At 32.2% G+C, this 14,480-nt stretch overlaps 1 protein-coding gene across 1 annotated transcript in view; it reads left to right on the forward strand.

Moving 5' to 3' along the window:
- LOC142340361 (uncharacterized) overlaps window positions 1–14,480 on the forward strand; it is a 72,098-nt gene that overhangs the window by 39,994 nt on the left and 17,624 nt on the right. Inside the window, exons 5-6 of the mRNA XM_075390935.1 lie at window positions 13,494–13,631; window positions 14,258–14,302. Coding sequence (XP_075247050.1) covers window positions 13,494–13,631; window positions 14,258–14,302 — 183 coding nt within the window. The remainder of the gene's footprint in view (window positions 1–13,493; window positions 13,632–14,257; window positions 14,303–14,480) is intronic.

Here is a 14,480-nt window from a genome sequence, read left to right on the forward strand (position 1 = left end):
CGGAGTACAGTTAAATTGAGCGAATTTTATTTTTGATATTAGGTGCAAAAGAACTGAAGAAAACCAAGCAGCATATGAATCCAATTCTCTAAAAAATTCGATTTTTAGAGTGTTTTTCAGACCATTTTTTACTCAAACAGTTGCACTCTATATAGTCGACACGATTCAGACATTGTCCAACGAATTATGGTAAACTATTCTACCATTTTGAAAAATCTGCAAAAATGCTTTTGATTTTTATCAAAGAAAATTTTTGCTATACATAGGCTGATATTTATAATAATTTTCTTCGGCGTTAAGGATGAGCTTCAAAAATAAGCAAATCAACTCAAGGCCATATCAAAGTAAAGTCAGAATAGCAAGACGGGCAAATTTAAATGCTGAATCGTATCGAAGACAAGTTAATTTGTTCAATTTTGTTAACGTTTATATTTAGTAACTATGATTAGTAGATGATTATCATATTTGAAGGGAAACTGGAACTCAAACCCAAGTTTTGTCACGATTAACAGATTGTCATTGTCACGTGTTTTTAAATTATGAAATCAAATATGTTATTAAAACGAATTGAGCTCAAATGGAGTACGAGATTCCGTATTTGGTATGCCAGTTTCAGTGAATTTTGCGATATTGATATCAATTCAGAGAGCACGGGGCACCGTAAAAAGCATCCCGAACGCCGAATTCATTGTACTTAGAGATTCTGACAAATTATTTGGCTCTATTCAATCAACAGTTCAGTATTGACAAGTAAAGCAGTAGAAATAGAGCTTGAAAAATCACCAAAAATCAGTTGAAACTCGTTAACTTTGTCTTAATTAGCTGACATTACTGAATTACTTGTTGCTATTTCTTGTCTTTCCGGGACATATTAGTTATGTACCGTTTAAGTTAGACATATGAAAAGACAAGGAGGCTCGCTAATGTGCGTTCGCACATGATGTTCCGACCCGGGCTTATCAACATTCTTTACTTAATTTTCAACCAAATGACGATAAAAAAAAATAGATATTTGAGTTGAAAACAATCGTTACACAATCTAACCACTAATTAAATTACATAATGCCATGCCTCATTACAGCGCAACAAGATCTGCCTTTAAAAAAGACTACGAGAAAAAAAACAAACAACAAAATAAGCAAAAACATACATTTCACGGCAAAAACTCAATAACTAAATTTAAAAGCACCTAATAACAACGTCAAAATGCAGTCAGACAAAACCTTAACAACACAAATTTACGTTTTTTTTTAATTATACAGCAGATGGAAAATTTTCTTAATGGGACTAGCTAACAAGTCGACAAAGAGAACGAATAATGAGGCGAAATTCAAAAATTAATCAATATTTTTTAAACCAAGAAGTTTTAAAAGTCTTAAAAAGCATTAGCTTTTAACTAAATAAAACCTGAAAACTTACTAAATAGTTATTACAAATCCAAGAGGACTTGTCTTTGGTTGGACTAAATCTGATGGAAGGAGAACAAAAAAAATTGTACGTATTTTCTGCCTCTTCAACTTTTGCTAAATTAAAAATCTAAATGTTTGTTTTTGCGGTGTTTGTTTTTCTATTAAAAAGAAACAAGCCAAAATAATCCGTTATAGTGCTCATTACTGTTTGCCCTCATTACTGTTAATTGCAAAATATGCGAGTAATTTGAGTTTTACTTTGAGTATTTACTGCTCTGGTAGTGTCACTATTCATAAAATATTGATTTTCCTTTGCTCCTGCAAAGCCATTACTGAAATACTTACTTAAAAACTTTTATTTCAACGTCTTGAAGAAGTTAAACGGAGTACAGTTAAATTGAGCGAATTTTATTTTTGATATTAGGTGCAAAAGAACTGAAGAAAACCAAGCAGCATATGAATCCAATTCTCTAAAAAATTCGATTTTTAGAGTGTTTTTCAGACCATTTTTTACTCAAACAGTTGCACTCTATATAGTCGACACGATTCAGACATTGTCCAACGAATTATGGTAAACTATTCTACCATTTTGAAAAATCTGCAAAAATGCTTTTGATTTTTATCAAAGAAAATTTTTGCTATACATAGGCTGATATTTATAATAATTTTCTTCGGCGTTAAGGATGAGCTTCAAAAATAAGCAAATCAACTCAAGGCCATATCAAAGTAAAGTCAGAATAGCAAGACGGGCAAATTTAAATGCTGAATCGTATCGAAGACAAGTTAATTTGTTCAATTTTGTTAACGTTTATATTTAGTAACTATGATTAGTAGATGATTATGATATTTGAAGGGAAACTGGAACTCAAACCCAAGTTTTGTCACGATTAACAGATTGTCATTGTCACGTGTTTTTAAATTATGAAATCAAATATGTTATTAAAACGAATTGAGCTCAAATGGAGTACGAGATTCCGTATTTGGTATGCCAGTTTCAGTGAATTTTGCGATATTGATATCAATTCAGAGAGCACGGGGCACCGTAAAAAGCATCCCGAACGCCGAATTCATTGTACTTAGAGATTCTGACAAATTATTTGGCTCTATTCAATCAACAGTTCAGTATTGACAAGTAAAGCAGTAGAAATAGAGCTTGAAAAATTACCAAAAATCAGTTGAAACTCGTTAACTTTGTCTTAATTAGCTGACATTACTGAATTACTTGTTGCTATTTCTTGTCTTTCCGGGACATATTAGTTATGTACCGTTTAAGTTAGACATATGAAAAGACAAGGAGGCTCGCTAATGTGCGTTCGCACATGATGTTCCGACCCGGGCTTATCAACATTCTTTACTTAATTTTCAACCAAATGACGATAAAAAAAAATAGATAATTGAGTTGAAAACAATCGTTACACAATCTAACCACTAATTAAATTACATAATGCCATGCCTCATTACAGCGCAACAAGATCTGCCTTTAAAAAAGACTACGAGAAAAAAAACAAACAACAAAATAAGCAAAAACATACATTTCACGGCAAAAACTCAATAACTAAATTTAAAAGCACCTAATAACAACGTCAAAATGCAGTCAGACAAAACCTTAACAACACAAATTTACGTTTTTTTAATTATACAGCAGATGGAAAATTTTCTTAATGGGACTAGCTAACAAGTCGACAAAGAGAACGAATAATGAGGCGAAATTCAAAAATTAATCAATATTTTTTAAACCAAGAAGTTTTAAAAGTCTTAAAAAGCATTAGCTTTTAACTAAATAAACCCTGAAAACTTACTAAATAGTTATTACAAATCCAAGAGGACTTGTCTTTGGTTGGACTAAATCTGATGGAAGGAGAACAAAAAAAATTGTACGTATTTTCTGCCTCTTCAACTTTTGCTAAATTAAAAATCTAAATGTTTGTTTTTGCGGTGTTTGTTTTTCTATTAAAAAGAAACAAGCCAAAATAATCCGTTATAGTGCTCATTACTGTTTGCCCTCATTACTGTTCATTGCAAAATATGCGAGTAATTTGAGTTTTACTTTGAGTATTTACTGCTCTGGTAGTGTCACTATTCATAAAATATTGATTTTCCTTTGCTCCTGCAAAGCCATTACTGAAATACTTACTTAAAAACTTTTATTTCAACGTCTTGAAGAAGTTAAACGGAGTACAGTTAAATTGAGCGAATTTTATTTTTGATATTAGGTGCAAAAGAACTGAAGAAAACCAAGCAGCATATGAATCCAATTCTCTAAAAAATTCGATTTTTAGAGTGTTTTTCAGACCATTTTTTACTCAAACAGTTGCACTCTATATAGTCGACACGATTCAGACATTGTCCAACGAATTATGGTAAACTATTCTACCATTTTGAAAAATCTGCAAAAATGCTTTTGATTTTTATCAAAGAAAATTTTTGCTATACATAGGCTGATATTTATAATAATTTTCTTCGGCGTTAAGGATGAGCTTCAAAAATAAGCAAATCAACTCAAGGCCATATCAAAGTAAAGTCAGAATAGCAAGACGGGCAAATTTAAATGCTGAATCGTATCGAAGACAAGTTAATTTGTTCAATTTTGTTAACGTTTATATTTAGTAACTATGATTAGTAGATGATTATCATATTTGAAGGGAAACTGGAACTCAAACCCAAGTTTTGTCACGATTAACAGATTGTCATTGTCACATGTTTTTAAATTATGAAATCAAATATGTTATTAAAACGAATTGAGCTCAAATGGAGTACGAGATTCCGTATTTGGTATGCCAGTTTCAGTGAATTTTGCGATATTGATATCAATTCAGAGAGCACGGCGCACCGTAAAAAGCATCCCGAACGCCGAATTCATTGTACTTAGAGATTCTGACAAATTATTTGGCTCTATTCACTCAACAGTTCAGTATTGACAAGTAAAGCAGTAGAAATAGAGCTTGAAAAATTACCAAAAATCAGTTGAAACTCGTTAACTTTGTCTTAATTAGCTGACATTACTGAATTACTTGTTGCTATTTCTTGTCTTTCCGGGACATATTAGTTATGTACCGTTTAAGTTAGACATATGAAAAGACAAGGAGGCTCGCTAATGTGCGTTCGCACATGATGTTCCGACCCGGGCTTATCAACATTCTTTACTTAATTTTCAACCAAATGACGATAAAAAAAAATAGATATTTGAGTTGAAAACAATCGTTACACAATCTAACCACTAATTAAATTACATAATGCCATGCCTCATTACAGCGCAACAAGATCTGCCTTTAAAAAAGACTACGAGAAAAAAAACAAACAACAAAATAAGCAAAAACATACATTTCACGGCAAAAACTCAATAACTAAATTTAAAAGCACCTAATAACAACGTCAAAATGCGGTCAGACAAAATCTTAACAACACAAATTTACTTTTTCTTAATTGTACAGCAGATGGAAAATTTTATTAATGGGACTAGCTAACAAGTCGACAAAGAGAACGAATAATGAGGCGAAATTCAAAAATTAATCAATATTTTTTAAACCAAGAAGTTTCGAAAGTCTTAAAAAGCATTAGCTTTTAACTAAATAAACCTTGAAAACTTTTTAAATAGTTATTACAAATCCAAGAGGCCTTGTCTTTGGTTGGACTAAGCCATAAAACGTACTAAAGATGCAGAACAACTAAAAAAATTACAAACGATTTGCCAAAACACAATTTATTGATACCATTAAAATCAATAGCTAATATCTGAATATTATGTACTTTTATTTCAATTGTTATTTCTAGTATTTCAGCGAAAGGATTCATACGGATATATTAACTAACTTTACCTGTGCCACATTTGAAAACCGCTGGGATCTATTATCACGCGATTGTGTTGAAAGAAGAGAAAAAGAAACACAAAATTGACCACTCAAACAACGTTTAATAAAAAGCATATTGCGCAACAAACAATACGTCAGTGACAATTCAAAAAAGTAGACATGTAATTTTTTGAAAAACAAGAAATTGGATGGGACCTCTTAATGATGAAAATAAGTTACGACGAAAAGAACAACAAAAACTGAAAAGGTTGAAAAAAAAGTCGAAATTGTATATCATAAACTTTAAGACTGTTCGCTATAAATTGAGTGCTTCGAGTAACAACATTCATTCAATCTTCATTTACAAGCATATGCGACCGGTCATCAATTTTGCGGCTACATAAAGAACAAAAAAAAAACAGGAAAAAACAGCAAATTCAAAAAAAAAATTCAGCGAGAAGTGTCGAAGATATTAAAAAGCGAACTTTCAATAAAAACTTTCCTAGTTTCAAATAATTTTTTCAACAACAATAGGATACTTCTTTTTTAAGAATATAACTTCAAAAAAGTATCAAATATGAACAAATACATTAGAACCACGAAATTTTATAAAAACTCGTATTATCATCGCCATGAAAATCAATAGCTTTCAACTGAAGCCAGTAAATACGCCAAATTGATGAGACGAAAAGGATTTTTTGCCATTCATATTTCATCAATAAACCATTAGAAGACGTCATTAACTATGAAAACAACAACAAATACAGGCAAAAACAAAAAATTCAGTAGAAAAGTGCCTGAAGAAAGTGTCGAAGCAAATTAAATCATAGGCTCTACTCGGAAAACTTTATCTATGACCCATTGAACTTCTTCCTAAAACAATGGGAACTCTCAGTATTATGATAATATAAGGTTTCAAAAGGAACCAAAAATAAGAAAAAGTATCCAAAAATTAAAAAACTATGAAAACCCGTGGCATTGAAGTCTTAAAACTATTAGGTACAAGATAAAGCCGAGAACCAGATTTATTTTGAACGCAGTAGAAGAAAGGGGTCCTCTCAATACTGAGACTGACCAGCAGTTCACGAAAAAAGTTTAAGATTGGTTAATGATTTTTAAAAATTTTCGAAAAATTAATTTTAAGGACTTAACAGCTATTAAATTCAATAGCTTTCAACGGAAGTCAATAAATACACTCCGATATGACCTCATGGGAAAAAAGAAATTTGGTCATGCATAGTTAATCAATAAAGCATCACAATAAGTCTTATGACTATGAAAACAACAACAAAAACAGGCAAAAACCAAAAATTCAGTAGGAAAATGCGAGAAGAAAGTGTGGGAGCCATTTAAAGCAAAAGTTTTTCTCTGAAAACTTCATCTGTGAGCAACTGAAAGTCTTTCTTAAGCCCATGGGCTCTATCAATGTTTGGATATTGTGATAAGAGTTCAAAAGTTACCAATAATACGAAAATATCCAAAAAATTAAAAAAAAAAATTTTTGAAATCTTGTCATTGATGTCATAGAACCAATAGTTGGAAGATAAAACCTCTAACCAAGTTAATTTTGGTTGCAGTAGAAAAAAGGGCCCCCTGTCACTACTGAGACTGACTAACAGCTCACGAAAAAAAGTTTTAGATTGTTTAGAGTTCAAAAAAATTTTTTGAAAATTTATTTTCAAAGTCTTAACAGCCATTAAAGTCACTAGTTTTCAACCGTAGTCAATAAGTACGCGAAAGTATAACCCAATTTGAATAAAATGACGTTTTTAATTCTTAGGTAATCAATAAGACACCACAATTGGTCTTATGACTATGAAAACAACAACAAAAACAGGCAACAACCAAAAATTAAGTAGAAAAGTGCGAGAAGAAAAAGTCGGAGCCATTTAAACCATTCTCTGCAAACTTTATGAGTGATCCACTTAACGTATTTTCTCAGCCAATGGGAGTTATCAAAATTTGGATAATGTGATATGAGTTCAAAAGTAACCAATAATACAAAAATAACCACAAAATTTTTTAAAAAATTGAGATCTTGAGTCATTGAAGTCATATATCCAATAGTTAGTAAATAAAACTGCTAACCAGGTAAATATTGGTTGCTTTAGGAAGATTGAGGGTACTGTCATTACTGAGACTGACTCACAGTTCACGAAATAAATTTATGAGTGGTTAATGTTCAAAAAAAGTTATCGAAAAATTATTTTTAAAGCCTTAACAGCCAATAGCTGTGCACTCAAAGCACTAGATATGTTCCTTTAATGCTCATTACGGAACATATTACACATTTAGTTAATGATTTTATGCCATAGGACTCCAAAAAATTAGTAAATACTCAAAAAGGAAATCAAATTTTTATTTAAATTTACGAAAACTCAGTTTGGAAGACAAAAAAAACATGAGCAATTCCTTGAAAACGAATTTTTTTGTTCATTGGTTTTCATTTGACTGTAAGTGAGGTTTGTTGTTATGGGAACTTCGATATGAAAAGTGACTAGTCCCTAGGTGACTTAAAAAAACTAAAAGAAACTGAAAATATTTTCAAAAAAAGAGCTCTCAAACAGAATTCGATTTTTTTTTATAGCGTACTTCCCTATGAGACCAGAACTATTCTTTTTATCACCTTCAGTCTATTAGTAACACACAATTGGTCCATTTTGTGGCATGAAATGTATATTACACTAAAAGTGAACAAATTCAGGCCAAATATCCCGTGTTCACGCAAAACTTCAATCCTCGATAACTCCTCGAAAAAAAAACCGAAATTCAAAACAATCTTTTTAATTTTGAATTCTACGCTGGAACAGCTTTTTAATGATACCACTCACATTTCTCTACGATGAATATATCGATCGGCCAAAATTGACTGAACAAAAAAAACTCATTTGAGTATATAGTTCCTCCCCCACAAGTGGGTCCGAACATTAATTGAGCTTGATATTCTCAATCTTTCATTCTGAGGATCAAATTTCCCGAGAAAGAAAAACTTTGTGCAAAGCATAAAGTCAACTAATCGTACTGATTTTAATGAATCCTAGTTTCAACATTGGTGTCATTGAAAATTTTTGTGATCTTGAATTGGATTTCAAAACCGAATATTCAGATTTTTGTTCAAAAATAATCGGCCTAAAACTGTTTCTCGTTTTTTGAAGATAGACTTGAAACTTTGCACAACCATAGTCACGTAGGGCTGTCACTTTTTGGTTCAATATTTCCCTGATTTGCTTTTTTGCTCGAGTTATTAACAAAAATCCAAAAATGAAGTCAGGTTCTCTTTCTGGTTTTAATGAAGTATAGCGTACTTTCGATGTGAATTGTTGCTGAAGCCAATTGAGAAGCAGAATTCGCTTTTTAAATTGAGTCAGTTTTATAATATCTGAGTTGCTTTGAAATTACTCCTTTATACAAGTTTGATAGGAACTCGAAATTTGGTTCAGCGTTACTCAAAGTCATCCTTAATAGTTTTTTGGGAGCAGATTTCCTAAATTCGAGTTATAAGATGAGTTATTAACCAAACACAAGCAAAATTTGATTTTTTTTTTCAATTTGAACTTTTGTTTTTTTGATTCAAACAATTTTGTTGAACAGCAAAGCTGAAAATTGGTTATCTGCACTTATTGAGTATCAAGTGATGCAACGGAAATCGACAGTATAGTGGATAATACAGTTAACAAAATTTAACTGCAAAGACGTAATATTTGGACAGATTTGAAACCGTTTAAACGAACTGTGCGGTGTCAATTTTTCCTTTTTATAGCTGCGAAGCTGTAAGCTGAGCGTAGCTATATTGCGGTGCTCTTGGTTTTTACGACTCGAAGAGGAGTATTGGTTTTCTTAAGGTTTTTTTTTTTACCGGAAGTACTATTCGTTCAGACGCTGTTTTGACCTAAAAGCGAAAGTGAGAAAAATTGCCGTGTGAACTAATTTTTTCTGAGCGAGAGAAGTTTTTTGATCATGCGCTGCGTTTAGTGAATGACTTTTTGACTTTGAAAAGTAGTTTTTGACTGAATGGCACATATAGATAACCGTTTTTAGCCGTTTTTTCGTCTAAGTGGCCCATTTTTTTGCTTGTAATTTGGTTTTTTGTAGAAATGATTTTTATTCAATGCTATATTGAAATGTAAACCTTGGAAATTAATAGCGCAGTGTTTTGGAGAGCCTGAAAACGCGTTTCAAGTTCAAAATTGGCATAAATTTCTTGATTTTTTAACTAATTTTTGGCTTTTTTCCTATTATTTTCATTTTTGGATCTTTTAGCCGTCTTTTTGTCAAAAATCAGTCAATATGACAACTTCCCCTTGACAATTTATATACTCGATGCCTCTTTTTACCTCGATGTAATTTTGTTTTTTAAAATTGTACATATGCTAATCCGATTTTTGTAGTTTTTTTTCCTATTTTTCTCAGTTTTTTGTCTGTATTTTGGTTTTAATTACTAGAAATATTCTTTTTGTGTAACATGAGGGGCTTTAATTTCGTTTCAATAACAACGTCGATAATTTTTTAGCGTTGAATTTTTGAAAATTAGTTAAGTTTTTTTTATAAATGCAGTCCTAAAAATTTTTTAACCTATTTTTTTCAAAATGTTTCTATGTTTCGTATGTTTGATTTCTGCTTTTTCTTTTTTTGTGATCTGTTCAGGAGGATATATTTTTGGTCTCGGATGTATCGCTGTATTTTCTTTGTCTCGAATAATGAAATATGAAATGGTGTTAGTTTTTCTTGTTTTTTTAACTTTGATTTTTAAAAATCAAGAATTAGTCTTTGTTACGGTGTTCCTTACATTGTGTCCATTTTTTTCACATTCTAGCTTGTATCATTCTAGCTCTGTCCTGGCACCTACATTGATACTGGTTTTATTTTTTTTTCAGTTATTAACAAATTGAATGATTTAGGCTTTTTCTTAGATTTTAGTCATTTCTTTGGGTTGCAATTGATTGCATTCAACATAAGGCAGTACTAAGTTTTTACTAGAAAGCCTTTTCCAGAATTGCTACCTTTATTTTTTATAGTATTTTTTCCGAGCTTGGTATTGTTCTTAAACATTTTTTTGCCTTTAAATATTACTCGGTTGCTTTTCTATGATTATTTTAATTTTTGAATTAGTTTGAAATGATGTTGTCTAGCATATATACAAGAAGAAAAAGGTATATGTTGTTTTTGTCTTAATTGCAGTGATGAGAAATCTAACTGTAGTAGTTTTCTGATTCCTAACTTTGAGCATTATTTTTTGAAAAATTTAATTTAGTTTCTAAGTTATTATTATCTGCCGTTTGCTTTAGCGATCTTTTTGAGATTAGAATCATGAACTATTTAGGGCAGTTGATAGCCCTGTCAGCTTTTTGAGACTATCAGTTTTTTGACTATCCTAATTATTTTGCACTTATCCTTACCAAACGTTTTCAATAATAAATATTTTTGCGGCATTTTGTTTCTCTTGGTGACAGTGGTTTAAATTTCACCAATTTTTAGATCAGACCGGGGGGGGGGGGGGGGGGTAATGAGTTTATGGTTTATTAAAAAAAGGTAATGGTTTCAGCTGCAATTAGGTTTTTGTCAAGTTTTTACGCTTCGAGTTGCTTCCGGAATTCTTCCGGCTATGTTTTTTTTTTACCGGAAGTACTATTCGTTCAGACAATCTTTTGACCTAAAAGCGAAAGCGAGTAAAATTGCAGTGTGAACTAATTTTTTCTGAGCGAGAGAAGTTTTTTGATCATGCGTTGCGTTTAGTGAATGACTTTTTGACATTGAAAAGTAGTTTTTGACTGAATGGCACATATAGATAACCGTTTTTAGCCGTTTTTTCTTCTAAGTGGCCTAGTTTTTTTGCTTGTAATTTGGTTTTTTGTAGAAATAATTTTTAAGCGATGCTATGTTGAAATGTAAACCACGGAAATTGATAGCACAGTATTTTGCATAGCCTGAAATTGCGTTTCAAATGCGAAATTGGCACATATTTCTTGATTTTTTAGTTAATTTTTGGCTTTTTTTCTATTAATTTATTCATTTTTGGATGTTTTAGCTGTTTTTTGTCAAAAATCAGTTACTATGGCAACTTCCCTTTGATAATTCATATACCCAATGCCTCTTTCTACCTCGATGTAATTTTGTTTCATAAAATTGTACATTTGCTAGTCCGATTTTCGTAGTTTTTTGCCAATTTTTTTCAGTTTTTTGTTTGTATTTTGCTTTTAATTTCTAGAAATAGTATTTTGGGGAACATGAGGGACTTTAATTTCGTTTCAATAAAAATTCAATCATTTTTTGTTGTTATGTTTTTGAAAAAACAGGTAAATTTTTTTCATAAATGCGGTCCTAAATATTTTTGACCACTTTTTGCAAAATGTTTCATTGTTTCGTATGTCTGAATTCTGAATTTTCTTGTTTTATTCTGTTCAGCAAGTTGGATCTTTGTCTCGAATGACTCGTTGTCTTTTCTATGTCTCGAATGCTGATCAGTGAAAAGTACTCGTTTTTTTTTTGATTTTTTTAAATTTGATTTTTAACTTTCAAAAATCAAGAATTGGTCTTTTTGTTACGGTGTTCCTAACATTGTGTCTATATTCTTCACATTCTTGTTTGTATCATTATAGTTTTGTCCTGGCACCTACTTTTGTATTCGTTATATTAATTTTTTCAGTTGTTAAAAAATTGAATGAATTCAGCTTTTTCTTAGATCTTGGTTTCTTCGGTTTGCAATTGATTTAATTCAAAATAAGGCAGTACTGGGAGTTTGCTAGAAAGTCTTTTCCAACATTTCGACTCATTACTATTCATTGCAATTTTCTTCCCGGCTTGTATTGTTTTTAGACGATTGTTTGCCTTTGAATATTATTCTGTTGCTTTTGTTTTTCTATAATTAATTTATTTTTTGAATTAGTATGAAATCATGTTGTCTAGCATATATACAACAAGGAAGAATCATGTATTATTTTTGTCTTAATTGCCGTGATTAGAAATCTAATTGTAGTGGTTCTCTGATTCTTAAGTTTGAGCACTCTTTTTTGAATAATTTTGACTTTCCTGTCTTTTTTGAAAAGTTTTTATCTGCCGTTTGCTTTCGCGATCTTTTTGAGATTAGAATCATTAATTAGCTGAGGGCAATTGATGGCCCTGTCAGCTTTGTCAGGTTATCAGTTTTTTGACCATCCTAAAAATTTTAAGACTTTTTTAACGTTACCAAACGTTTTTAATAATAAAATTTTGCTGCATTTTCTTTCTCTTGGTGACAGTCGTTTAAATTTCACCGATTTTTAGATCAGACCCGCGGAGGTAATGAGTTAATGGTTTAATACAAAAGGCAATGGCTTCAGCTTTTTGTGAAGTTTTGGTGCTTCGAGTCGCTTCCGGAATTCTTCCGGCTATGTTTTTTGTTTCGTCGTCTGACGCTCTTTTTTCGTTTTACATTTGCTCACACAGCAAAGCTGAAAAAGTCAAATTTTCTGAATGACTTCTTCCTCTCACTAACGGCATTTGCGCGCGTGACGTCATTTCTCACTCGCTTTAGCGAAAGGTTATTTTGCGTGATTAGATTTTGATCATACGTGACTTACCTCACTCAATAAAATGACTTTTGCACTTTAAAACTTAAGTTTAATTTGAATTTGTTTAAGGTCAAAGCAACTCCTATGTACAGTAAAGGCCCCTAATAAGAGGCTTCTGTGAAATGGATTTTAACAAGCTTTACTAATTTATCGCTGAATGTTTTTAGCCTAGTTTTTTGAGCGGTGTCGATTTTTTTTCAATTTAGATCTGTATCTGTTTCTATCTCTATTATATGGTACGCAGGTCTATTCTTTCGCAGCTATTCCGGCAATCTGCCGGCTATGTTCTTTGATAGAAGAGCAGCCGTTACTTTCGGGAATCGTATCTTGCGAGATTCCAGCAAATTTTAAATAGGTTTGCAAGATCTTGACGATCAAATGTGTTTTGTAGCTGACAGTCCTGCGAAAGGACTTCCATCTGGTGCGTTTCATGTGCTAAATTCGATTGATCATTTTGTATATTAAAACAAAACAGGATCACTTTCAGTTCCTCTTTTTATATTTACTCGTCTATTTCTCTGCAGCTACGCTGAAACATAAAGCACAGAGATTGCCGGTCGATTCTTTAATTTCTGCTTGTTAACCGAAATATTACCTTTAATTTAATGCTTTTGCGCAAACTGAATCTCAATATCCAAAATTGCGCCTTTGATTGCCACGAAAATGCTTGAATAAAACTGATGAGCGTCCCTATTTACAGCTTTCTAAGGATTTTTCCTACTGTTTAGTTTGATGATTGTTTGTTTCAGTTGGAGGAAAAGAGAGCTAAGGTTCAGTCTCAGTTGAGAGCTGAGCTGATGAGCTTTGAGAAGGAGAAGGATTTACTGCAGCACATATTGAGACGTAAACGCATCATTGAAAAGGCCATGAAAAGCACGCATATGATGGTAAGTTGTAATTAAACTCCTATCTATACCTCTGCCTTCATCTCCCAATTGGCCGACAGAGCGATTAGCCGACAGCCAAAAATGGCACACCAATTGCTGACTAATCAGATTTGTCGACCAAACAGAATTAAGCTGTCTGCTAATTTTTTTTCAATTTTTCGATGTCAGCTAAACCCGCTATCCTAGCACCCTCTTTTCGGTCCAATTTTGCAGCCTTGTACGGCGCTGTTAATCTGTTCACCCCGTGATAAATTATTCACTATTTATTTTAGCATTGTGTGTGAGCGTTAATTATTCACGCCAGTTGGCCATTAAATATTTACGTGTTTAAAGTGGGGGTTTTCTTTTTTGGGTCAGTTAGAAAGGAAAACAAAAATGACAGCTTTTTCATCTCGTACCCGAAAATTTTCGATTTACCATTTTTTGTAACAACCTCGCTCTTTGCTAAATTTAATTTATAAGCCGTGTTACTTCTTGAGCAAAATTCAATGGCGGAGAACCTTTATTTGTTCAGTTGGTGGGGTTGTTTGAAAAAGTGACCTATTCTTGTAAGATATGGGAGAGGGTGAATTGTGTTGAACCCTTGTGGTGGTGTGAATTACATGTCTAAATTGTGCTTTCAAAAGCGGCCTATGGCGCGGAGCCCGGAAATGCAACAGAGACTCGCAATTGTAAGTCCACAACCCACTCAGCAAACAAACCACAACACCGAAAGCTCACAATGTCGAAACAGTTGAATTATCTACGTGAAGATCACAATAATGTAAAATGTATGTTAAGTGACTGCTGCAAGTCACTGAGAACTTCTAGCGTTTGTCGAGAACCTCGTAGCGGTTCGAGCAGATAACC

The sequence above is a fragment of the Convolutriloba macropyga genome, chromosome 5 (assembly GCF_964194025.1).
Source record: "Convolutriloba macropyga chromosome 5, txConMacr16.3, whole genome shotgun sequence".
NCBI lineage: Eukaryota > Metazoa > Xenacoelomorpha > Acoela > Convolutidae > Convolutriloba > Convolutriloba macropyga.